Below are 27,658 nucleotides of genomic sequence, written 5' to 3'. Positions count from 1 at the left end.
ATTCATCCATAACAGCCATTTGGAGTTTGATGCCTCAAAGCCATAATATCTGTTGGACTACAGTCTCCTTATAAAAAGGAATTTTCTTCAAATGTGACCACAGTCATTCACTCATTAACAGTTGTTGTGGCCCCAGGCGGCACCTCTCAGGAGTTGGCAAAGGAAGAGGAACAGATTCATTGACATCTTCTGTCAGAAATCAATAAGCTATCATTCAGCCCTCTTGGGCCTTAAGCAGGTGCTCTTTCCTTTCTTCTGAGTATAGCAAAGGTTCCCAAGACCCCAGATGACAGCTCCTATGTTAGTACTTAGTGGCTCCACTGACAGGTGTTCCTCTGTATAACCAGACAACAGGTGGTGGCCTAGTGTAGCCTGCCAAAAGCCAAGGAGCCAGGGTGGAAAACAAAGCCCATTTGTGAAAATGATTACTGTAATTAAGAGCTATGGTAATTCAAATGATGAAAACACATACATACACTGCCATCCCCCCAAATCCTTGGTCCCTTGGATAAAGGAAATGAAAGACTCAAAATCACCCAACAATATAAAGTACTTTTAAATGCTCAAATTCTCACTTCTTTGGGGGGGGAAATGGAACTGATTATTAAACCATCTTTTGAAACCATTTCTCATAAGAATCTTCATTTAGGATTTACATTATTGAGCATTTGGGGGATTACACAGCAGTGAATCCTAAAAGGAGACTGCCTTTGAGGAGCTTGTGATTTATATCGAGACCATGTATACCCATAAGAAAAGTGAGCAATAATCAAAATATATTTGTGGTGACCCTCACTACTGCCCTGATTTCTACTGTGTGTCAATCTGGCTCTCAGCACAAATATTGCCTTGTGTGCAACCAAGAGAAGTCTTGGTAGTAATATGGTATGTGCTTCTCAATCCCAACCTTAAGGATCATGCAGCAGCTTCAGAAATAAGGCAGAGAGTGGAGTGGTTTGAATAAGGTAAATTCTTTTTTTAAAAATCTGTGAACATGAATAAGCCACTCATCCCCTCCCTTCTTACCCCCCAGGACCTAAGGAATCACTCACGGCTCTGATCTGGTAAGGGCCAAGGGCAGGACACTAATAGATGTCATGGACTTTATTAGTAAGATTTTCATATTATATAAATGTGATCACAATATTCAAAATAAATTTTACATTAGGTCCCTCTGCTCCATTTTAAATCTCTTTTGTATATGTTTACATGGGAGCTGAGCAGGGAGTCATTCTGAAAGTTCAAGTCTAGCTGTTACCTTGATTATCAAATGCTTTTATATGGTGATTACCAAAAGAATGGCCCAGGGTTTTTGAGCTAGCAATTTTGTAATGTAAAAAAAAAAAAAAAAAGGAAGAAGTACTTCTCCTTCCAAAGGCTGCAGGAATGGGATGCTGATTCTTTTTTTTAAAAAAAAAAAAACAGCTTTCAGATAAGCTGAAATCACTTGGACTCCAGAAAATTCCCAATTTTTGAAGAAGTACGTAATACTTATTTTTGTATACTCTGATGCCTATACTTTTCTCAGAAAAAAATCAAACCAAAGCAAAACATCCATTTGCTATTATTGAAGAGATCTTTAAAATTCTGTGTACTTCTCTGCCAACAGTTATTAACTACAACTTTGGTCCCCTGACCTACCCTTTAACACTGAAGAAAAATAAGCACCTTATTATGGGGGGGAAAACATAGTCTATGTGGACTGGCTCTCAGACTTAGTCTGTGAAATGAGCTTTGATCAAATTACTTTCTGAGCAAATGGCCTTTGACTGGGCTACTGAGTGGATATCCTACGTACCCCTGGTTTCAGCAGCTTCCTATCTGTTTATCACTGGTACCAGGCTTGGTCTCACTGGGTTCTCATCCACCCCACTCATTTGGCACACAAAAAAAGTCATCCAAGAAGAAGATACTTACTGTGCTTCCTTTATCTCTACCTGCTCCCCTCATTTGTCTTGAATGAGTGCCCGTTTGCCTATGGCCCATCTCTCTGGTTACAAACAAAATGTTCAGAATGATAGAACTATTCCAACAGCAGCAATTCTAATTCAACCTCTTTTCTTTATATAAGAAATGTTTCTGATTCCCCACTTGTCTTCAAGCCACCTGACACACTTTTAACAGGGAATTAAGACTTGAAGCACCACACCTCTCCACATATGCTTAGAATGACCTTTCTAGGCATTATTAGATATAGATTGTGCCAGAAACCAAACCTGTTACAGAGGGAGAGTGGGCTCTGCTTCAGGGAAGGGATGGTGGCATGATCTTCGAAAGTGACTTTGGACTCATGTGTAACAAGCATGGAAAACTGCATTGTCCATTTTCTAGGGCTGGGTGTAGACAGGAGAAGAGTCTTCTATGATGTAAGAGCAGTTATTTCCCTGCACTTTTAAATTCCCTGCATGCTGAGACTGGGAATCTATAGTATTTGGGACTCAGTGCATGATTTGCCAGAAACTAAAACAAAAGCAGTCCCTTTTTGTTAGAAAGAACCAGAGTTGAACTTAGTTGAGTTTGATTTACTTTTTTTTAGAGAAAGTAACTGATTTCACTGAGTCATTTCAGATTACGAAAGACCTCTTTCTACTAACCTCTGTAGATATAGAGAAGACCAGCTGCCTATGGCCATTTCAAAACAACTGCCTCCTCTGAGGGAAGTAACAAACCCTGCAGAAGGACGTCTAACTTCAGGACCTGTGGAATTTTTAATTACCACCATAACCCTGCATGTTCTCTCTTTGTTGCCTTCTCACACAGCCCCTTCCTGCCCTGCACCGCCGGCTCAGTGCTCTGTTGGCCACAGGCTCTTTGTTGTGTAGTTGCTGCCAACTTGGCTGGTGAGAAGCCAAGCCTGGAGGGAAGAGTCCTGGCAAGACCAACATGGACCTAAGGCCCCAGCAGAGTGGCTGCTGACTCCTCCCACAATACAACGGCGTCTCCATTAAAAATTATAAGAAACTAGAAGTCACTGTGGGGTCACCAGGAACTGGTTAGGAAAAAGTGGTCCTGCTCCTGATAATGCCTCTGAGTGCGCGGAAGGGTGACAGAAATGGAGAGGGAGAATCACAGGGTCCTTTAGGGCCATGTTCAAGTAACTCACTTAGGAAAACATTCTGATAACCTGGGCTTTTGTCTCTTGGATCAAACAAGGGAAATGTGTCCTTGGGTTCCACTGTAACCAATCTCAGAACAGGCAAACCTTATAGAGTGGGGGCACCTCCAGGAGCCAAGACTGGGTGCTAAGGCTTTCTGAACAAAAGCCTATACAAGGTCCGCTGGCCAGGCGGCAGCTCGGTTCACGCCCTGGAGAGCCTCTCAGGACTCTGGCTCGCTCTACCCAGGGTTGCTAACCCTGTCCCACTACCCATCTTTTACCCTTCCCTTAGTCCCAGCACGAACCATACAATGGATGAGGCGCTGGCCTTCCTCCATCCATGAGAAAGGGCCTTAGGGAATTCTGGCCTCTGTTTACAATCGGAAGAATGTTGTAAATAGTGAGCTTGTAAAGGGAAGCTTGGGCATTGACTTCCTTGCCCTGATCTCTCTCTCCTTAAGCTTCTGGGTGATAGCTTTAAGTTACAGGTGGTTATATCCTGGTTTCCTGTCGTTAGTGACTGGATCATCGCTTATAGCTACAGAAGACGTGAGAGAAGTTCACCTCCCGGTTTCCCACACAGTACTAGGGGAAGCCCAGAAAGAAGGCTCCGCTGCTGGGGCTAGAACAGGTAAGCCTGAGACGGCGGAGCTACAGAGCACGAGTGCGGAATTCGAGAGGTAAACCCGGAGGTGGGGAGGCCGGACTGACGCACGCGCATTCGGAGGCCGGTGGGACCCCATTAACCGGCTGGTTAATTTTTCGGTCCCCTGTCGGGTGGGGATGGGTGGAAACTCGTCTCCGGGGACTGTTCGCTTTATCTCTGCAGGTAGCCAGGCGCAAGCATCTTCTCTCCGACCCTGCTTCCTGGGTGAGAGAGCACGGGAATTAAGAAGGGCCAACGCGCGGGCCCGGGGCGTCCTCCCCGGCGACCTTGAGCAAGCCTGGCAGTTAGTGAAGGAACCGCGGGAGCGTCTCCAGCAAGGGGGTTTGATGATCCGGAGAGTAACCACAGAAACAATGGTACAGGTTTGCACTCTCTTTCGAGTGGAGTGTACCGGAGTAGGGAGTAGAGTCCGGGTTAGGCGAGACCGTGATGAAAATTTTCCGATCTCAGACTTAAGGTGACTACAAACTCAGCGGACACCGGCTGCGCGGCGGGTTAGGCAGGGCGCGGAGCAGAGCGGGCGCAGCCCGGAGCGGAGGGCGACCTGCTCCCCTCTCTGCTGAGCTATGGAGGGAGGGGGTTTGGCAGCTCAGCGCACGGAACGGTGGCAGTGTTCTTTGTCTTCTTTCACTAATCAGCTTCGCAGCTTTTTTTTTTTTTGAATGACCCAAATACATGGTGCATCTTATTGTTATAAATTTTAAACGTTTTGTGGAGTCCACCCTACTTACTTAGGCACACCATGCCCACTGGGTTCGAAGCATGCTCACCACCCCCACCACAGTCGCTCCCAATCAAATAGCACTGAGAAAGAACGTGGGATCTGGTTTGCCAAACTCAGTCATTGACCACAAAATCTGGTCACCTCTCTCTTCTTAGTGAATGCTCGGCTCTTTTTAAAGTCTCATTCTTGGACCCCAGAGGAGGTCAGAGTGCACCTCACCTCCCTCCAGGTTGAGGTGGGCTAAAACCCAAGCAGGTGTCTTGGCCTTCATAGGTCTCCCTACACAAAAGTTTGATCCCCATCTGGAACCTTGCCAAGGAAGAGAGGGATACAAGAACGGTTGTTTTAGTGGAGGTGGGACTCGAGAAGCTGCAAGAAGAGAAGACAAGAGGCAAAATATCAGCATCTAGAAGAAGGTCAGTCCCAGAGTGGTCTTAGCTTCCTGGGTTTGGGGGGAAGGAGGGAGAGTGGGACTGAAGCCATCCTCCTGCTCTTTCAGCAGATTTTTTGGGAAGAGGAGGGGGAGAAAGAAGCAAGTGGATTTGCTCTGGAAAATATTTGCTACTTGAAGCATGGGTGGTAAACTTTGTGACACGCAGGGGAGCGTGCTGATGGCATCCAGCAGCGTCACTGTGCCTTAAATGCTGACAGCTTTGTCACAGACCCAAGAGTATCACCTGTAGAAGGAGCAGTACCTGGCTAGGCATCCCACAATGATCACCTCCAGAAAGAGGCAACTTCAGTCAGATGGACCATTCTGAGAGACTACATGCCTGTTCTCAATGTCCATTTTCAGGATTGCCCTGTAGGGAATCAAAGGAATTGTCCACCCATGCTGTTTAAGCCAGAAGCATAGAGCCTGAGCCTAGAACAGCATAAAGAGAAGCGGTGTGCAGCCCAGGACAGCATCTTATATAGAGTGTCAGGGGCACTGTGCCTAGGCTACACACATTTATGTGCAATGTGTGTGCCCTTTCCTCCCCACAGGGGCTTCAATAAGTTGTCCAGGTGACTTTGTTTTACAGCTGCCTTGATGTTAAGTATTCTAGCCAAGGAAGATTTCTAATCCTGAAAAAAATCCACATGCCTTTTATATGCTTTTCATTATTGAGATAGGACTCCTTAACTGGGTACTCAGTAATGGATAAGGCCATATCTTAACATCAACCTTGGCTTATGTGGATTAACATTATCAGTAAGAATCACAGCCCTTTCATTAAAATGACCAGTGAATAATGTATCAGAGCATAGTTTGAAGCTTCAAATATGTTTTCAGACAAAAATATTCAAAAAATGCAAATCAGATATATTTCTCAGATAAATGACAGTAGAGGCATTGCATACACGGAAATTCTCAGTTGTCAGGTTTCCTGAAATCCAGCGCACGCATCATTAATCACTCATTGGGGTCGGCCCTTAAGTCAGTGGCAGCTCTGAGTAAACTGAAGCGAGCCGTTAGCTAATCCTTCCTGCCAAAGGGATACTGGGGCAAGAGAGAACAACTGGACAGTTACGTATGCTGGTGCCCAGACCCTGCCTCTCTCGAGCTGCTCTGAGCGCGGGTGTGCGTGTGCGCTCACCCTCCGGGACCCAGACCGAGCTCCCCAAAAGGAAAAATAATTTCAGCATAGTGGTTAGAGGGCCAAGAGTTTTCAACAGGAAAGCAGTTCTAGTAGTGGCGCAATGGCTTAGGGTGGTTCTCTAAACAAGGAGTAAACCGAATTCCTTAGGTCTTCCGCACATCAGCGACCACAGCAGCCTTCTCCCCGAGCTGCACACCATCAGAGCCTTCCTAAGTTGGGCTACAAATGCTTGTTTGGGTCTCCGCAAGCACTTGAAGCGGTGGGATTCTAGGCGGAGCGCAGTTTCCCGAGGGATTCCCAGAGCAGGGTTGTGACTGTGAGATTCCAGGCAAAGGGAAGGGAACCTCAGAATTGGGTCCTATGTTGGCAGGAGTGCGTTGCTGGGACGCAAGCGTGAGGCAGAGGTCGGGGAGCACCAGAACTCACGTCCACGTTTAAACCCTCATTCCCGTCGTGGCCCCGGGGAACTCGACTGCTCGCGGGGGTCTGAATTCCGCGCAGCGTTGGTTCTAGTCGGAGGGCGGTCGAGGGCCGCGTGAGAACTGCCGGGGTGAGTGGCCTTGGTGTGCGCGTGCCCAGAGTCGGGGTGCAGCTCCTCTCCGCCCGGCTTCTCCTCCCACTCACTCTCTCCCATCTCCTCCCTCCTCAACACCCCCCGCCCCCGGGACCGCGAGGCTCCCTCCCGCACGGCCAGAGAGTACACAAAGCGGCGGGTGAGGGGAAGCTTCGCAGGCGTGCACCAAGCAGTGAGATCACTGGCGTTATAAATATCCCCTTGCCAGCGCCGAGATCCGTACGGGTGGCCTCTCTCTCCCCCCACCTCTCCCTCTCTCTTCCCCGAGGCTATGTCCACCCAGTGCGGCGAGGGGGGCAGCGCCAGAGCCACGCAGCCGCGCAGGGGCTACAGAGCCCAGAGCCGGCCCTACAAGATGCACTTGGGACGCCGGCGGCTGGAAGAATGAGCTTGTCCTTCCTCCTCCTCCTCTTCCTCAGCCACCTGATCCTCAGCGCCTGGGTTCACGGGGAGAAGCGCCTAGCCCCCAAAGGGCAACCCAGACCCGCTGCCACTGATAGGAGGAACCTGAGGGGCGCCAGCGGCAGCCGGAGCAGCACGACGACGTCTTCCTCCTCTTCCTCTGCTTCCTCTTCCCCAGCGGCTTCTCCCGGCAGCCAAGGCAGCGGTCTGGAACACAGCCCTTTCCAGTGGAGCCCCTCGGGGCGCCGGACCGGCAGCCTCTATTGCAGAGTGGGCATTGGTTTCCATCTGCAGATCTACCCGGATGGCAAAGTCAACGGCTCCCACGAAGCCAATATGTTAAGTAAGTTGCTCGCTCTCCTGTAAAACCTGTCCTAAGCGGGCGGCGGGAGACTCGGGAGAGACAGCTGGTTATTCCCCGGGCCACAGGCGCACCTTCTGAGACCTAGCTGGCTCTCGAAACAGCCGCGCGGCTTGGGTGGAGATGCGTACACATGGCGCGCACACACACACACACCCCTCTCGTGGGTGTGAGGAAAGGCGATTCCTGAAGCGTAGGCTCCCCAGAGGCTGGTGCACAGACAGGCAGCTTGTTTCGAGTTTGCCCTGGTCCCAAAGAAGAACCTCCAGCCTGTGCCTAGAGAAAAAATAAAAATATTTCTCCTCGTTTAGTTTGTTTCCCTTCTGCTTCCGTATATTAGGCATTTTTCCTTAAGGCATCAAAGTGTATCCCTTTTCCTTGCCCATAGCTGAAGTTATTTATTTTAAGAATAAAATCTCACATGCTACTCCTCCACCATCATCATAAACCCCAAAGTAATTTATATATAGTGTATATATGCACATACATATATACAAAGATGTCTGTGTCTACTGTATGTTCATATTTGCTCATTATACACATACAGGATACATGTGTATTCTAGAGGAGCTAGACATCCCACGCCTGGCATTAAGACGGTGATCCGGAAAACTGGAGACATTTAGAGAGGAAGACATGATAGACATTCAAATTATTAACTCTGGAGTTGGGTTTAGCAACGTTTAGTGTCTTGTGATCATGACAACACCTTGTTAGGAAGAGTGGCCAACCTTTGATTCCCAAGGACAATTAGGAGAAAGCTCTTTATTTCAAAAGAAACTCAGAGAAGGTTCAATTCGGTACAGGTGCAAACTGTGTAGGTTTTTTTTTTAAAGCCACGTCAACATTTTTGTGAGTTTTCTCTTTAGCTCTCTTTCCCTCCTGTCTCACCTCCTCTTCCCTATCACCTTGAGTTTGAGACCATCACTGCCGCTCCTCTGATTCCTGTCACTGCCTCTAGGCAGCCGAGAGGAGAAGTAATTTGGGGTTGTGTGCTGGGCTGGGGAGATCTCTGCGAGGCTTTTCCTCCACTGGGCCAGACCACTCTGCCTGTGGTTAATCCTAAAGAACCCCAGCCCAGGCCTCGAAGACAGCCAGCGCAAACATGGCCAGCAGATCGCTTAGCTCACGGTCATCGGCTTGGCTTTCGAGTGACAGCCTGCCAGCTCCCAGGGGTACTTAACTGGTTTCATCTCAAACTAATTGGGCTTCTCACCCAACTCCGGAGGAGCTTGTGTAGTACATCAGGTCTGCCAAGGCTGTCGCCTCCTCCTGAGCGGGGTCGGAGGTGCGAACCTAGGGCAGGAGGTGGGGAGGGAGGAGTAGGAGGCGGGCGGGTGGCTGGAAGACCTGGCAGTTCACCCCCTAAGGGTAGGAGCAGGTCCACGCCTGCTCCCTGACGCTGATTAGTCTTTTTGAGATTTGCCACTCTGGCTGGCTGTGTTGTCGTGGTGAGGTGGTACCGAACCTAGGGGTTTTCTGTGTTTTAAGGTTCATTTCACTCTTTTCAAACAATCATCACCTTTGGTGATAAAGGGCAAAGTCTATTAAGATGGAAGGGAGTTTTCCAAGGTTTCAGAGGCTGGCAAGTTACATCTATTCTGGTATTTTCATCTGTCCTTCTCATCTTGCCCCCAAACTCCACTCCAACAGGCATCAGAGCTCATCCCCACTAGTAACAATCTTTCCTCCATTCTCTTGCATGAAAACTTTTTCTAGTTTGTTCTTCTTGTAGTTTATCCAGGAAACCAGCACCAGCAGAGGATAACCTCTGTGCTCCCAGTTCTGACTTTGTGTTCTCTGCTAACCCTAAGGTAGCATGCAGCAAGCAGAAGATGGGATCCCAGCAGGGTAAAAGGACGTGTCTTGGGTGGGTTTTGGATGTGTTAGGAATCTGTGAAAACCAGAACCACTCCCAATATATTCACTCTCTTCTCTTGGAAGAAACCACAAGACACAAAGATTTTTGCCCCCTTAGGCCTTGCCAGAAACAAAGTTGTAGAAAAGCACAGGAAAGAAAATTGAGAACAGATAAATGAAAGAATACATTAGCTAAAGAAGACATTGATCAATATGTTATTTCCAAAGTACTTTTAAAATACACTTTGAAAGGTATCTACAAAAGATTAGGGATGGTTACTAAACAGTAAATAAATTTTAAAAAAACTAAATAAAACTTCTCTATTTAACTAACACTTTCCTAATTAGTTCCAGTTTACAATAGACTTTCAGAATTTAGTTGGCATCTTCCATATGGCTTTTGATCATTCAACTCTTTCATTCATTCATGTACTCCATATAGGATACCTACCACACCAAGGTTGATATTTTGGTTACTTCTGGTTGGGGAATTTTTTTTGTGTGTGTGTGATTTTCTGCTTTGTGATATCTGGCATATAAATGCAACTTCATAAAATTTCACTACAATTGATGGATAAAGAACTTATGCAATATGTTCTGCTTAGTAGGAAAGCATGTAATTTTTCTGCCCTTAAGTAGCTGAGAAAGACAAACAGAAACCTGATTATTGTAGCTGATCACATACCTCTTTGAAGGCGGTACTTGACAGTTTCTTAACACATGTATAATTAAGGTATTGGTCAGGGACTGTTGGTTAGAGTATACTGGAAAACATTTGTCTAAATCTCACAAGAGACACTGAAAAAGCAGGAGCCATAGGGGATTACAGAGAATACATTGGAGTTTTACCTCATCCAACTCTACTGTATGAGTTAACAATGACAGAAAACTTAAATTTTTGTCAGTTTGCTACTTTAGAAAAGTCAAAACCATGCCATGAAACTGCATTCTAATAGGTTTTTTTAAACTCAATAATTTTCAGTAATATTTGTGAGAACAGATACAAATATATGCGTATTTTAAAACATATTTTTTGTTTAGTTAAGATATACCACTTCAGTTAATCTTAGCTTCTCTTATACAATAGTTATCCCAAGTTTTGAAGACAGAAAAAAGAATCAAGTTCATCGTACGTAAACTCCTTAGAGCAACACTAGGGAAGGATGAAGAAAGATGGACAGGAGAGATGATGAAATTCAACCACTGGATAGAAACAAAAGCTTTGATTTAATTTACATGCTTTCAAGTTTAGTTTCAATACAGTACTTCTGTTGACTTATCTTGGGCCACTAAAGAACAGGCAATTAAGTAATTGTCAATTTAGGGAGCAAAAGTTTAAGGTTATGGCTACACAAAGCTGAACTGTTCACATAAACATGAAAATTCTAATCATATATTTTGGCTAAACTGAACTCTCAATTTTACTGATTTTTAAAAATCTAAATTCACTATTTTGGTGTCATATAGATCAACTTTTATACAGCCTCCCAAAATCTGTATATACTATATAGAAATCTCCAGTGGAAAAAAAAAAGTTACTAATTTAATCAATGAAGCCTGGTAACTTGAATACTTCAAGACTCAGACTTGATAATGATGCAGTATTGCTGCAGTGAACACAAGTAGAAAAACTTTAGTTTAAAATTATTTTTCTTTGAGTATTTTCAGGTGGACTGTTGCAAGGCTTCTGAATACAAGGAATATCTGTGTCCTTCTATATCATTCACTAAGAAAAGAGGAAAAAGGAAGAAGTCGGCAAAATTATGCAACCATCATTATCAGAGTCCTATTAAATTAAATAATGAACCTGGAGGGGACTAAGGAAAAAAAAATACATTTTTTTCTTACTGAAATAAACTTACTTTGTAATGCATGCCCATGCTTCTAAGTAAGTGGATTAGAAAGTTTGTATGTAAGTTTTTGCCTCCTTCAGCCTACATGAGAACCCCAAAATTCCACCGAGAGAGTAATTCCTTCTGTTAAGCACTGCCCTTTTTATCCTCTTAAATATGAACACCCTAGGAAATATAACACATTATCACTAACACCTAAATGTGAATTAATTTACACTGATCCTCTCCCCTATCCCACTCCCCAAGCAGGAAAGGGCCAAACAGCAGGAGTATACTAAAACATGTCTCCATATCTAGGTGTACATGAGGTATCCTGAAAAGGAAAAGGAGACAGAGAGGTCAAAGGGAACAATCCAGTTTAGCAAACATTTTTTGACTATCTATGATCTGTGAGACACACTTGTCCTTCCACAATTTTTTTTAGCAATAACATCTTGGTAACCATAATTTACATTGTAAATTCCTATCAAATTTATTAGTATGACTCCTAAGAAGAGTCAGAAAATTACTGAAACTGAAAAATAAATCAGTTTCAGATAATTTTTTTGAGATTTATATATATATTTATGATTTAGTGACATGAATTTAAAGTATTATGTAGAATTCTTTAGTGAGTTACTGAGATTTAGCATAGTAAAATCAAAAGGCCTATGATCTCTTGAAAGTGAGGGCAGGAAGTTGAATTGTGGGGCTTGTAGAATCTGCTCCAATGTTCTAGAAAAAAATGACCTTGTGAAATTACTGTTGAAATTACCTTGGTAATTATGGTCTTAACAGAGTTTCCAATATTACACCATAATTACATTAAGCTATAGATCATACCTAAGTTGCCTATGTTAAAAAACAATTATTTCATCTAATCTCATATTTTCTCTTTCCTGCATCATCATAATTTTAAATAGAATGATATATGTAAAAGCATTTCATTTAAGTTTTCAATTAAATATAATTTTCTTAAAGTTATACAACCTTTTATTCTCAGGAAATATATCATCTTTATACTGGAACTTCTAAAAAAAGAAACCATGTAGTATATAATAACATTTTCACATGTTATTTCTTCTTTCCTATATTTAAAATTTATTACAATGTAAATTTCATGCAACATATATATGCAAAATGAAGTTAGGAAACTTGTTAGCAAACAAATTAAATGAGTCAAAATGGGTCTTTCTTAAAAAGAGAAAATGTTAGTTGACAGAAACCAGTAGTTTACATAGGCAAAGCAGTATTCCCATTAAACAAATATTTATAGAGACCTTTTGTCTTAACCATTTAAAATATTAGCCTGAAAACACATATACCTAATGAGAATTTTATCTTTTATGCTAAATTATTTTTTCACTAACACACAATAGATTTGCATTTATAAAACCAGATAATTTTCCAGAGAACAGAATAAAAATCTATTAAAATGTAGAACCATGATTAAATTGGTGAAAAACATAAACCAAGTCTTCTTTTCTACCAACTCCATATTCTCTTTTGTATCTCTTTCTCTACACAATTTCTCATGTTCCCTGTCTTGTGTTTTAACACATCCACACAGTATTCACAATCACATCCCCCATCTCCCAAATATCTAAACTCATTAATGCTGTTTTCAATATCATTCTGTAATTTTGATAGAAATATAACTGTATATCAGATGTTGTTTATGCTTTATTAATATTATTACAACATATTACATTGTGTAGTATATTTAACTTTATACAAAACATTCTATTTGACCGAATGATAATGCTTCTTAATCATTGGGTATGCATCACAGTCAAATAATTTATATAGCAAAATCTATTGTAAGAAGCACTTTGAAACATTTTGAAGAAAATAATTTATGAGAGAACAGTTTCTTTAGGAGCTTTTTCCTAAAAGCAAAAGTATTTCCTTTCTAGTAGTTTTTAGTGTTTTTTTTTCATTTTTAAAGAAACATCCATTAATAAAGCAGTAGATGCTGTTGTTTTGAAATTTATTTACTCCAGATTAAGAGTGCTTATTACAAAAACAATAGTTCTGTTACTCCTTTTCCCCCATGAATTTTTCTGATGAAGTATTTCTAAAAAATCAAGTTGAATAAATAAATAGAAAGTATTTGCTACAATTATAGATATTAGCTCACATTGTGATTATATATGTATTTGTATATACAATATACAGCTTTTTTTTTTGTTAATTGGATAATTTCATATGTACTTCAGTACTCCAGGAGGAGACTACTATTTCAAGAAAATATGGTGAATTTATCTAATCACCATAGTCCTGAGATATTCTAATTAGTATATATGCTCAGAACACTACAGATTGAAATGTTGAGGTTTTTTTCCCTCCCTCCTATCCTTGTTTCTTTCCTTTCTTCCTAGGACAAGTCCCTTTTTAGTTCTACTGAACTATATTATTTTGTCCTTTTTTTTTGCAACTTGATGTAGGCAGTTAACAAAAAGCAATATGTTTTTCTCATGTTCATATAACACTAAATATGAGTTTGTGATAAACAAGCAGGAATTCCAATTATATACAGAGTTTCATCTATGAGTTTCATCTATGAGTTTCATCTTCTTAAAATACTCTATGAACTGTGGTATGTGATTCTCTTGACCCAGTGGTTGTGGGTTGTCAAACTATTACAGGAGACAGAGGGACAGTGACCTAGAAATACTAAGTATGAAATACTAAACCTAAATAATAACATAATAAAACAACTCATTAAATTTTTTTCTAGAAAAGCCATTCAAAATGAAAGATGTTTCAAACCATAATCCATTAAAGAGTTGATTGAGCCAATGATCCCAAATTATTTATAATGCTTTCAGTATCTTGTTATGTGTAGTCTTAAATAAGCTACTCACTAAATGATTGAGTATGGTATATACTCCTTTATACTTTTACAATTATGATGATTTGATAAGAGGGATTTATTTCATGTAGATAAGTATTGTTTTTCTAAGGCTTTCAATGGTTTATACTAGTCTTGGGTATAGACTTTATATGCTTTAACATTAAAAGTAGTGTGTTGTTTCTGATAGGAAAACAACACATGAGAATTATTTTGAAAAACATATTTTAAAACATCTTTTCAATTCCTTTAGAACTTGCAAAGATTCCACTGTCAAATGTTGTTTACTAAAAGTGACTTATCATTTATAAGAAAATAAAGAATTATTAATGAAGTAGAACTATATTTTTGAATCTTGAAATGTATCATTTTAAATGAACACTTGAGCACTAGCCATTTTTTCCCCCTACACAATGAATGCCATGAAAAATAAAGGTGTTAAGTACTGTTCGAAAGACTGGGAAGAATCTATATAGAAATTAAATTCTTCACAATGATAGATGGAGAAGTACATGTTTTATTTTTGGATTTCTGTCATCCTAGGTATTTTGGAAATATTTGCTGTGTCTCAGGGGATTGTAGGAATACGAGGAGTTTTCAGCAACAAATTTTTAGCGATGTCCAAAAAAGGAAAACTCCATGCAAGTGTAAGTAAAACCACTTTACATTTGTTAAAGGTGTTACGGAGATTTTTAAATGGAATGAAGTGATTTTCCAACTTGGTAAATAGACAGTTTGCCCAGAAGTTACTGTTTTTTTTTGTTTTTATAAAATTTTATGTATATTTAACCAAAAGAATTGTATGTGTTTTTGTAAGTAATCATTTTAATATTTTATTTACTTGAAAGATAGAATAGAGTGTACAGAAAGTCTCAAGGATAAATGTATTTGAAAATAGCATTCTGAACATGATTGTCACTATTTCTTTAAAGTGGTCTAACTTAGGAAAAATAGGAATATTGTGTTATGGAAATGTTATATAACATTTAAAATTACATGTTTAAGGTGATTCTGCGTATTTGGCCAGTCAGAATCTTATTTAATTTTACAAGCAACTCATGATGTAAAAAACTGGATGTAGGTAATATAATATAACATTTTCATATTATTAAGTATGAAGGGAAAAAACCTTTAACCTTTTATAGGAAAGTTTTATTTGATCCATTTGTTGCATCAAAAAGAATACTTATAGGTATGAAGACTAATTTTGCAATCTTAAAAATTTCTTCAAGCCACTTACACATTTTATAATTAATGCACAAATAATAGATTTCTGTTTTGTTCTAAAAATGCTCATTACTTGGAAGGCATTAAAACATTTTAAAAATGGAATAAGTTTAGTTTTTCCACTCACAGATTATATTTGTATTAGTTCATATGTACAGCACCTAAAAGTTATTTATGTTTTTTTCTGTAGTGCACTGTTTTGTTAAATGAAATCATTTTTAAAAAATCAATTTATTTGTTAATATTAGTCCTATAATCCTTATTCCATTTAATTCTTATTAAATGAATTGGAGAAATACCACTTTTCCAGTTTTTAAAGTATACAGGAAGTTTTAATTAAGAGTGCAATCAATTGAAACTTACTATTTGTGATTTCCACATACAGATCTTTTAAAAATTCAATGAAAATTGCATTTGGTTCAATGTGTAAGAATTTCAATTTTCCTTCCCTAGGATCTCAAGGTGATTTGTTAAGACTTTTTGCAGGATACAGCAGAATTCAAGCTACTCCTACAAGTTATTTGAGAATTAAATGCGATAATACATATAATGCTCTTAGAACAGTATTTGTTACAGTGTAAGTGTTTAATGTTACCTATTATTATATGATAAACTAAATATAATAAACTACTAAAGTCAGTTTAGTAAGGTAAATAGAAAACCTTTGTTAAGCTCTTTAATCACCTACTGAAACAATTATAAAAAGATTTACCTACTTCATTTTCTGAGCTGGTTATTATATTCTAGTAAACTAGAATAAAATATTCATAAAATTGCTTTTTAATTATTTATTTTAAGAGGCAAGGTTCTGCATCACTGTGGAAAAGCAGGACATGCCATTTTGTGAAAAAATAATGCTTGAATTTTTAAAATTAACACACAGAATAGAAAACAATGATCAAATACATTTATTTGAACAGAATACTGAGTCTACTTCAAGGTTGTAACAGATTGAAACATCTTCAAAATCTAAGCAGTATAATATGCGGTGCATGTAAAGAAACTTTCTCTCATAGGTTTGTTTTTCTGGGTGAACATCTTAGTTTTTAAAATATTCTGGTTCATGCCCTATTGCATTGCAAAAAATAGACTAAACTTGTGCTAGCATAAGGATAATTGCCTCAGAAAGCAAAGTATTACAAATGGATGCCAATTAGAAAGGTCAAACTGAGAGGTTAGGATACATGATTCCTCTGTCAAATGCAAGTAACAAATTTCCAGAAATTTGACCCAAATGTCTAAAGATGGCTCGCTGAAATAATGCAGATAATGCAAAAACAACATCTGTTATTCTTTCTCATCTTGGCAGGCTAAAGTTATTTCATGGAATAATGACTTTTAAACAGTACAAAGCAAGTCTTGCTCTTGTCACTCACAGAAGTTCTTTGATACAAATGTCATTCTGATGACTTTGAGCTGAATTGTAGATAAAAAATTAAGCCCTCTGATTATGTAGATTATTTTTAAACCAATTGCCCAAGCCCACTCTCTCTCATCTGAGCTTTTATTAGAACTTTTTCTCTATATGGAAACCTAATTAAATTATAAAGTGATTTATTTTTAAGGAAGTTGAATTTAGAAATAGTATTAATCCCAGCAATTATCAGCTTTATGCCCAGATGGTTTCTTTCCTGTTTTCAGTTTCAAGTTAAACATGTTGAAAAACTGTTCTTGTAACTTTAGGTTTAATTATTTGGTTTAGTTTTTATTTTTACAAAGTTGCATCATCACTAAAAAGGCTAGAAACATTTATACCTTTAGGTTAAATGTGTAATTCATGAGTTCCTTTAAATTAATACTTGTGCAGAGGCATCTAAACAGTACTTATAAAGCCATTTCACTATCTATTTATCTATCTATAAAATCACACAGTACATCTTAAACTAATACAACATTACGTCAATTACATCTCAATAAAACTGGAAACAATTTAAAACTTAATAAAGAGCACCATTAAGGTTCTGTCTACAAAATAAATGTGAATGAAAAATACTAAGTATTCATATAATTCTGGGGAAAGTAATTCCCATACTGTGTTGAGAATATTCATGGATAATTATAGATTTTAAATTTTGCTTTTATATTAACAGTCAGAATATTAAAAACTACTTACTAGGCAGGAACAACACATTTGTATAGTTCTTTAAAACCTCTTTCACTTACGTTGTCTTATTACATAGTTAGATAAGGAAGGAGTCTTTGAGATGTTACATATTTTTCTTAAGACAGTTAACAAGCGATTGAATCAAAACCATATCCTTTTAAAATTCTCTCTCTTTAAACACTATAATACTTTGTAAGTAAAAATTAGCTTAAGAGAAGGTACTAAGTTTTGCTTGGAACCAATTACACTGTTTTCCCCTATTAATCTACAGGAATTAATAATTTTACAGTTTAATAGTTTCTCATATTACATTTTAAAGAATGAATACTGTGGTGCATCCCTAACAATATTGTGCTTGCCACTTTTTCTCTTATTCCAAGCTCTGTTTTGGACTCTCTTTTTTTTCAATCTACTTTGTTTCCAGTACTTGATTTTAAAGTCTAGAGAAGGGGAGGGGATGTGTTTGCCACATAACTTATCACAGAGGTTTACACATGTTGGTTATTCAATATTATGATGAGTTGCTTAGGGAACTCCTCTCAAGGTGAATTTTCAAAACAGAAAAGAGATCTGTTTTGTTCCCTGAAAATTCTCATTTCAAAAGTGCTTCACAGTCAGTGGACACAAAGATGACATGTAGAAATATCAGCCCAGAATGGTTAGACTTAAGCAACAGTTGTGCTGATTTCCTTTTTGTGTTAAGTCTACTAATTTGGTAAGAGAGCTTTATTTGAACTTCAACCATCTCAGTGTGCACTGCTTCCTGCACTCATTCAATCTGCATACTTGTACCATTCTGTAACCATTTCTCTGTTAAACCTTTACTAGTATACTTGAAATACACAATGCAGCTAAATTCCTGCATGCAGGGTTTTTTAGCATTCTTTATGCAGATGAAGGGGTATGGTTTCCTTTTTCTCAAAATGCATGGAGGATGATCAAGAACTTGAGTAGATAACTGCCTCCCAGAGAGCCTGCGCCCTGATCCGGGCCTTTGCTGTGACCTCTACACTCTTTCTCACCTCGTTCCCAGGCTGAGGTACCTTGCAGGACTGAGCACTCTTTCTCTTTCTGTCTCTCTCCACCTGCTTGCCTGTCCCAGCTTCTTCCTCATGCTGCTCCTGCTCTCTGGTCTGGCTTGCTGTCTTTATTGATAGAGTGCCTTTCTGGATTTATCTGAGGTAGGTCCAAATGTAAGAGTAAGAGACTTAGGGTGTGGTGGTCAGGAGCACAGTTACATTGCATTACTCTACTTAAGTTAAACTGTCATTTTACTTCACCTTTCTATTCCTTGGTTTTATAAGTCATAAGAGGAGGAGAACTAAAGTAACAATCTACTGTGATAGTTGAGCATTTTAAATGAGATAATACATATGGAACACTTAACAATAGTGCCTGGAAAGTACACAGCATTTCATGTCAGAAAAGATCTTCTGATTATCCAGGAACATAATTTGAAAGCAAAGTCCCAGGTTTAAGCTCTTTGAGAGGCAAAAATATTTAACAAATATTTCAGAGCCCTACTATGTACCTTTTTTTCCCCTAAAAAATGTAAATCCTGGAAAAGGTGGTTACCATGTATTCTTTAGTTTTTTCATAAAGTATGTATGCCAGATCATTGCCTATGGGGAAAAAACATTTTAGCTTGTTTTAAAATCCAGAGAGAAGCATGTGGTGGGATTATTTTTGTTTCTCAGGGTTTTAGGAGATCATATTTGGAAGGAAGCTAGTTGCAGAGTTTACAGAAGAGGCATGGAATGTGTGTTTGATCAGCCCTAAGCAAGGACTAGAACATCTTCGTTTCCTGGTTTCAGAGGGTGCCAACTGGTTTACCCCGGATGAGAGTCTGGACTAGACTTCCTGTGCCAGGGGCAGAGTGAGGAGTTGCCAGCCTCTGAAGCTGGGCATGTCCACTGAAAGAGGAAACGGAGGCTTGAGCAAAAGTGATCAGCATCATCAAAAATTAATTGTTAAGCACTCCACTATTTCAGTCAAGACCATGAGCTATATAACAAGGCATTTGAATAGAAACTTCCTTTATCCTCCAGGAGCTTTCAATTTACATAGCACAATCAAATGTTTGGTAATTCAGGCTCACAAATGGGTTCATGTCTCTGCCTTTGCAGCAAATGCCAGTTTTCCCTTTATTTCGTATTATGTCAGTCTGGCTAGAGGGCCTATTTTATTGAGGAAATCTTGGTATGATGAACGACTTATAGCTTCATATCAGATACATTTCAGCCTGAAGTGAGAGACGGTGTTACATTTCTCTGATGGTATGAAAAGTGGCACTTGTTTTTTTCATCAGTACTTTAATGTGGAGCAAATTCAAAGCAGGTAGGACCACATAAAAGTGTCAGAGATACCCTTGGGTTTGTACGGTATTAGGGAAAGAGCTTGAATCTAGGAATCAGAAGATCTGAGATTTAAGTCACAGATTGACTATCCTGGCACTAGATAAATGTAGAGCTGTAGATGAATCACTTTCATTACTTTTCTGACTGGAAAATCAGATAATAGCATCCTACTAGTCATGGAATTATTGTGAGAATGAAAGAATATATGTAACACCTGGCACACAGTAGCCCTCTACAGCCCAGCTTTATTTAGTTATTAAGAGCAACAGAAAGAAAACTCCTATATATCACGTTTCTCCGAGTGCAGTCCTCACCTCACCTGCACCAAAACCACATAGGATGCTAGTTAATGATGTACTTCCAGGCTGCCACCTCAGATTTACTAAAACACAATACCTGGAGATAGGGCCTGCAGAATCTGCATTTTGAACTGGCTCCCTGAAAAGCTGTAAGTTTTCAGAAGAGTTCAGAAGAGGAGAAATCCTGTAGTTGGTATCCTTCACTACAGTACCCCAGATCGGTTTATTACTAAATCCAACTTGTGTATTCCTTTGGTTGCTCAGTATGAAGAACTGAGATATAGAATGGACAGATATCCCGTGCAAGCAGGAAATATGACCATGTGGTGGAGGCAGTATGGTGTGGCTATGACTGACACATAAGAGGCTTATACAGTAAAGAGTGAAAAAGATGCCCTTCTTGGTTCATACTGCCCTGTACTGTGATACTCTGTTTGGGGACAACTGGAGCAGGGTCTGGCTTTCAGCCCTCACTTGCTACCAAAAGTAGGTGCCTTTGTGCAAAGAAGATCCTGCATGAGATACAGATATGGTTACACAAAACACTCTGGGCTAAGGGCATTTGGCCGGGGCAGCCCTACTGGTGGGAGTAGGGATGGGAACCAAGAAGCACTAAGAGAACTGGAAGTAGGGGTGCATGCAGCAAGGAAACTTAGCTTACAGCATAATTTGGTCTGTGATTGTTTTTATTACAGTGTATAATAACACATAAATTATTTAATAGTATTATAGCCTATATCAATGCTATATTTGGTTAATTATTCCTTACATTATTTCTCAATAAGGTTTTTCAAGAGAAAGAGGCAAATCAAAGAAAACAAAGTGAAATAAAGAATTAACATTGATAAAATATCCCACAATCTGCAAATTTAAACTGGTGTTGGTCCAGATCCACTCCTCTCCCCATGCCTCTGTCATGTACTGCATATTTACTTCTACAGTGGCACTAATGAGAAGTGGAACTTGTCTGCACAGCTTCAACTCATTCATGACAAGGTCTTCAATCATCATACAGTATTATATTTACTAAGGAATAAAACTATGTTAAGAGGTTTTAGAAATTTTAAAAATATCATGTCAGAAAGAACTTTGGCTTAACTGACCCTTAGATTTGAATTAAGCAAAATTAGTATTTTCTGGAATATCCCAGTTAATCAGAATTTTACCTTCTTTGAAGTGAATCTGACCTTTCTTTTAAACACCCATTGTGCACCTTCATTGTGTGAAGAGATGAGTAGAATCAAGGCAAAGCATCCTTGTAATCCAAAAGTTCTTATTTTCCTTAATAGCACTCTGAATAATTTGGATATTTAATAAAAATAATTTGATTTGTCTTATTTGTCAATTAGAACTATACTAAATTACATAAAAATAGCTGATTTGAGCACTCCATTTTAATTTGCAATTATGGCTTGTTGAGAGTAACTTGTTTTTACACTTGCAAGATCAAGGAGAAATTAAAGAGAAAAAGATAATTTAAGACAAAAAAAATGGGCAGGATCGTTTCTATATTATTTTCATTGTAAAAGTGGTAACTAGCACAGTGCCTGCCATGTGATACATAGTCAATAAATGTCTGTTGAATAAATTCATGAAAAAATGAATTGAAACTAAGATGGGGGTTCTTTATGAACATTTTAGTGATTAGTCTTCTTGTAGAGGCCAATGGTAGTAGAGCAATGAGGTAATGGGGGCCCTGATTTCAACAGCTCATTTAAAATTTGATTCACCACTCTACTTCACACCTTAGCTGTAGAAAAAGTCTTTCTGTCAACTTCATTTTTTCCTAGAGAAATAATATAGTCCTATTATTTTAAAAGTATGTGTTTTGCTGAATGACTTCTTATAATTCAAAGGTGATTTAAAAAATATAAAGTGGCCTGGAAAATGTATTATCCAAAACTGTGTAATGCTAAGTTGTAAACATATATATATGTTTACCATTTTATATATGCATATATATAAAACACACATATACACACAGTTGTAGCTGAGACTTCTGCTGCTTAGGGACTCTACTTCATGCATGATATTAGGGACAGAGACACACTGCTTAGGATTCCCATCTTGTTTGAACAAAATTGGCAATGCTGACAGGAACAGATGATCCTTCAAGAAGAAAGTGGATCTCCAGATGAAAAAACTCCCTGAAATGTCTGTTTCAAATAGTTCTGTTCCTTCATAGCTGGAAGAATTTTTCAGACAAAACATCAAGTTAGAAGTCAATTAAGAAAGCCCAAACAGTCTGACCACGCTTACTCCTGTTTTAACGTGGTATCTGCAAGGCTGCAAGGCTGCTAGAAGGGTGTGGGCCCTCAGATCCTCAGACTCTTAGCATTTCTACCCTGCGTGAAAGTTAGGTGAGTGCTGAAAAATATAGAGCTTGAACACTCATCTTTCATTTTAAGAAAGAACTTTAGAACATAGATCTTGGGCAGGGAAAGAGAATGTTTTTAGATGGAATAATTTTAGCAGGAGTTGGTGGGCTTTCATTCAAATGAAGACTCTAAGATGGAATTGCTATAGTTTTAACTCACCGTTGTTTATGTGTGTGTATGCATGTGTGTCTCTTAGCCATACCAATAAAAAAGGACATGTTTTTTCCTTTATTTTCTTTGACACTGTCAGGGAAGAAAATGTTAAATAATGCAGTACACTTAGAAAACCTGTCAAAATTAAATAAATCAATCATTGCTATCTCTATTTCAGGAAAATGGACTTTGAGAAAAGGGGTCAAGTCAGGTCAAGATATACAGTATTATATATATTAAAATTTGTTTTCAAATACATTTAAAAAAAGTATGAGGCAGGGTAAATATACCTGCTATTCTTTAATGAAATCCCCTACACTTTTCTAAAATGCTTATCCTTTTATGCATTCCAGTGTTTAAAATAAAACTATTTGGTATTACCTAATTAAATGGAAAAGCATTTAAGTCCTTTTAAGAGCTAAGCAGCTATAAATAAAACTATGTTTTATTTGTAAGAAAGTCTCTTTTAAAGTAATGTCAGCATAGCAGCCTTGGCCTAGACCTAGGGTGATATCTTATGATAGGATGAGAGGAATGCTATAGGTAGTGGTTTTTAAAACACCTGCTTCAAGCCTGCGGGCAATCAAATCCTGGGAATCACCAGTAGGCTTGTTGACATTCTAGATATAGCTTCATAGTCCTCAACTAAAGAGTTTTATTGATTGAACTACAATTGAATATAAACACCTTGGGCAAACTGTTGTACACAAGGTATATGCGCTGTTGGAAATACTCTGAAATTGAACCCAGTACTCTGAAATCTGAAGTTGGTTGTCTTCTGATATTGTCAGTACTTTCCACAAGTCAAAAATCCCATGTAGCCATCAACAGTAGATCTATGAAGACTGTCTTGCAGTGTTCAGACTTTCAGATTACAGTGTTGTGATCAGTATTACAGAGAAAAGTGTGACATTATCAGAAAAAGCAAGAATGAAATAGGACTTTTAATTCCAATATAATAGCTCTTGGTCTGATACAGAAAGTATTTTTTATATACATAAAGTAGAAAGTATTATATACATAGTGTAGTGTTTTTATGTATAGGCATGAAAATATTTGGCATTTCCAAGCTCAGAAAATCTATGCAAATGGTACTCCCTAAAACTGTAAAAGCTGGTCTAGTCTAGGATCAGAATTTTAATTCTTTAGGAGTTCTGGACTCTTTTGATGAAGGCTCCTGATCTTTCCCCTAGAAAAGTATTTTGCTTCTCACAACCTCCCCACTGAGTGTCAGGATTGTGAATAGGAGCCTGAAGCTAAGACCTCAGTAGGCAAATTTGGTATTTGATTGCAGGTCTGTCAGACTCCCTGCTTACACTCTTCCCCCATTCCACCTTCCTTCAGTTTCCTCAACATGGAAAACTAAGCCCTTTTAGAGCACAGATTGGCCTACTTTGTCAGCCTCATCTCTTGTTCCTTCTCTGATGTATCCTATGTGGAAATCACACTGTGTAATTGAGGATTGTCATGCTCAGCGGTAAACACCTTGTTACTGCCCCCTGAAAATCCTTTCTCACATAACCTGCCTTGCTAATATCTTATTGTACTTGAAGACTCAGCTCAAATGCTACCTTTTCTAGAAAGACTTTCCTGCCCTCTTCCCTGCTACCTCCCTCCTTTTAGAGTCCCTTCCTGTATGCTATCACTGTACCCTCTGCATATTGCTTTCATAATTCCATTTATCAAGCTGCACTGGGATGGATGTCTACTTGTCTGCTTTTTCTACTCTTCTGTGAGCATTTCAAGGGCAGATGTGTGTGTGTGTGTGTGTGTGTGTGTGAGAGAGAGAGAGAGAGAGAGAGAGACAGACAGAGAGAGAGAGAGAGAGAAAGAGGAGAGATCGAGAGAGGGTAATAGATAACTCATTGAAGTTATCTTCGCTGCACAGTGACTTCAAAAAGTAATTTTTTCCCCTTGGTATCAAATATACTTTTCTGTATCACTGTGAGAAGATACATTTTTTTCTTAAAGAACTCTAACATATGCAATATTAATAGGGCCATATGCTATCCCTCTTTCAGCACCATGAATCACACTGATAACATTGAAAAATGCATTCTTGGTTCAAAGGAATAATATGACCCTATTTCTCTCAACATGAATTCATGTTTTACCAGGCAATTATTTCTGAGTAATATAGTTCCATTTATTTTCCTGATGGCTTAAGAGGGGGAAAGAATCTTATGTTAAAAGTTAATATTTTAACTGCAAATTTCAAGATAGCTTAAAATCACTAACCAAATTTAAATATATTGAGTTCCTGTTACCAGTTTTATATACATTGATATTATTTCACTAAGTACATAGTAAACAGAAATCACCATTATTACAAAGATGAATAAAGTAGGGAGACAGAAATAAAAATGGAAATTTTTAAACAACTTCAAAGAAGCAAACATGTCTTTAAAAAAGAGGGTGTAGAAGGAGAGCAGGGGTTAATGGAATTCTTGGTTTTTCTTTACAAGACCTCATTTTATTATATGCTGAAAATATTATTACTAACCTGCATTTATTTTGTTTTGTTTTGTTTTGTTCCTCAGGCCAAATTTACAGATGACTGCAAGTTCAGGGAGCGATTTCAAGAAAACAGCTACAATACCTATGCATCAGCAATATACAGAACTGAGAAAACAGGCCGGGAGTGGTATGTGGCCCTGAACAAAAGAGGGAAAGCTAAGCGAGGCTGCAGCCCCCGAGTTAAGCCCCAGCACATCTCTACCCACTTTCTGCCGAGATTCAAGCACTTGGAGCAGCCAGAACTTTCTTTCACAGTTACTGTTCCTGAGAAGAAAAAGCCACCTAATCCGATCAAGCCAAAGGTTCCCCTTTCCACACCTCGGAAAAGTCCCAACACAGTGAAATACAGACTCAAGTTTCGCTTTGGATAATATATCTTGGCCTTGTGAGAAACCACACTTCCTCCTCAGGAGTTTCTACACGTGTCTTTATACAGCTTTGAAGAAAAGTGTTTGGATACAGCTTCAGCTATACTGCACCGTATTGAAGTCAGGTCATTTGTTTCAGTGTGACTGAAACAAAAATGTTTTCTAATAGGAAATGAACTGGAACTCTTTGTACCAATATAGGGACTACAGTGTTTCTGTCAGTAAAACATAAAGCCTTTTGCTTTATGCTTAGTACACACTCTGTATTTTCAGAAAGTTAAACAGTGTGTATTGTATTTTTCTGACTGTTACAGATCAACCTGAAAGAACATACATAATACATTTTTACTTTTGGTTTCCAAAGAATATTTTGATGTAGATAAAATATTTTATTAACTTTTGTTTTTTTGTGTTTTTTTTAAAAAAGTACCACTGCATTGAAAATATTTTCTTACTTTTCTTATTTTAATTACTATGACACAAAGAACAATTTTAATGCAGTTTAAGAATCAGAAATGTATTTATAGTCCATTTGTAACATGGATTATTTTCATTTTTCTTACTCATTGCACTTTTTATTTTTATTATTTTTTTACCGTACCTCAGATAATGTAAGTTTAGCTCTACATCTTAAAATGTTCAAATTCTCTTCAACAGCATCAAAGACTCAGCATGGATATTGTGTGTGTGTGTGTGTGTGTGTGTGTGTGTGAGCACAGGTGTAAATTTATGACCTTATGTGGAATCCTACCCCTTTGGTAGCTGGGCTATAATGGGTTAGAAGTAAAGAGAAATTAAAAGGATTTATTTGATGGAATTAAAAGTTGGAGATAAGGGAAAGGATTAGAGGTACAAGTACACTAAGTTTGTAGCACTTGCTGAGACTTAATTCTGCCCTGCCTTTACTTCTCCTTTGATGTACACCCTGCCCTCATTACTGAACAGCTGGAGGAATACATTCTATTCTGTCCATCAGACATATACTGTGAAACCAGGGTGCTTAAAAAAACCCTCTTCTATGACCCTCTGCATCCTCACTGTATAGATTCACAGGGAGCAACCTGCTTAGCAGAAAATATGGAGAACCAAAAGAGATGAATCATGTAACAGTTATCCACATCAAGTCCCACTGTCAAAAATACTCTTATTACTCAGTCAAACACTCTCTGAGTTCTCTATCCTAAAGGTACCCATTCCAGCAAATAGATCTGCCCTTTCATAAGGAAACTTTCTGATGTGTATTTTTAAAAAGCTGACCATGCAATATGGAAAATTTAATTTGGGAATTTGATGATTGAAAACGGCACTAATTCTCAACCCAAATACAGAATGTTGGGGCACAAATCACAGAAATTTTAACTTGAGAATTTACATAATTCATTTTTTGGACAATCATTTCTGTGGAGTTCTATGAAATACAAATGTTTATATTCAAAAATGTGGCAATAAAAGAGGTATAACTAATGCTTAGAAGTATGTTTTACATCATAGGAAGAGCACAAGAGTTCACAGAAAGTTTGTGGTTTATATTTAAGCATGTTTCTTTCTTTTAAAGAGTATTGATAAACTTTTATTTTCTTTAAACAAAGTATGGTTTATTTTGGGAGCACAAACGTGAAGTGAAAACTTACCAAAATTTAACTTTCTACCACTCGAGCAGATTTCTTTGTTTTAATGGAAACAAACTATACACATATAATATGTACAAGATCATCCATCAACTAAAATATCATGCATATATGCTAGTATAGTGTTTTATTGCAAAGCCAATAATCTGATTATTCATAGTTTACATTTAATGCAGGATTTAAAAAGAATATAAAGTGAAATACCACAAGTTTGACTTAATTTATGCATTGAAATTCTCCTGGGTTAAATGAAACAATGAGATTTTGCAAACAAAGATATGTCCAACTCTTCCACCTTATACGTACAGTATAAGGCTAAAAATAATCCTTTGGTTTACTCTGTTAAGAATTGTGCACTGTGTATCAAATTCTTAGTACACATGAAAAACTCAAGTTATAAAAGAGGAGAAAAGTAGACACGCGCTCTGAAGTGAGCAAAGAAAAGATATTAATGATGATTAACAACAGACTAAATTAATACATACATTGTATTAGGTTAATCCTGCTGGTAGTTTACATTAAACTAAAAAATAATAGCTTATCTTGCAGTCCTAGTTTTATTTTATTAGTATATGAAAGTTAAAGTAGGATAGCTACTAAATATATATTAGGCAAGTTAGGACTCATTAATTTCAAAGTTTAAAGCCAAACTAAAATTGTAAAAAAATTTTAA

The 27,658-nt window shown here is 38.3% G+C and overlaps 1 protein-coding gene across 1 annotated transcript; it reads left to right on the top strand.

Annotated features, from left to right (window-relative positions):
• The first annotated feature begins 5,788 nt into the window (after nucleotides 1-5,788).
• Nucleotides 5,789-26,648, top strand: FGF5 (fibroblast growth factor 5). Its single transcript, XM_017659144.3, has 3 exons — nucleotides 5,789-7,390; nucleotides 14,498-14,601; nucleotides 25,013-26,648. Exons 1-3 carry the CDS (start codon nucleotides 7,030-7,032, stop codon nucleotides 25,358-25,360), a joined length of 813 nt encoding a protein of 270 aa, XP_017514633.1. The 5' UTR covers nucleotides 5,789-7,029; the 3' UTR covers nucleotides 25,361-26,648.
• Nucleotides 26,649-27,658: the final 1,010 nt, after the last annotated feature.

The sequence above is a fragment of the Manis javanica genome, chromosome 5 (genome assembly GCF_040802235.1).
Source record: "Manis javanica isolate MJ-LG chromosome 5, MJ_LKY, whole genome shotgun sequence".
Taxonomy (NCBI): domain Eukaryota; kingdom Metazoa; phylum Chordata; class Mammalia; order Pholidota; family Manidae; genus Manis; species Manis javanica.
The sequence above is the reverse complement of the archived record's forward strand: the minus strand, read 5'-3'. Positions and strand labels throughout refer to the sequence as shown.

Excerpts from the sequence above, each read along its gene's own strand:
- FGF5 (XM_017659144.3), top strand. The coding sequence starts at position 7,030 with ATGAGCTTGTCCTTCCTCCTCCTCCTCTTCCTCAGCCACCTGATCCTC. Across the intron at positions 7,391-14,497 it reads CCACGAAGCCAATATGTTAA|GTATTTTGGAAATATTTGCT; the intron begins GTAAGTTGCTCG and ends CTGTCATCCTAG. Across the intron at positions 14,602-25,012 it reads AAGGAAAACTCCATGCAAGT|GCCAAATTTACAGATGACTG; the intron begins GTAAGTAAAACC and ends TTTGTTCCTCAG.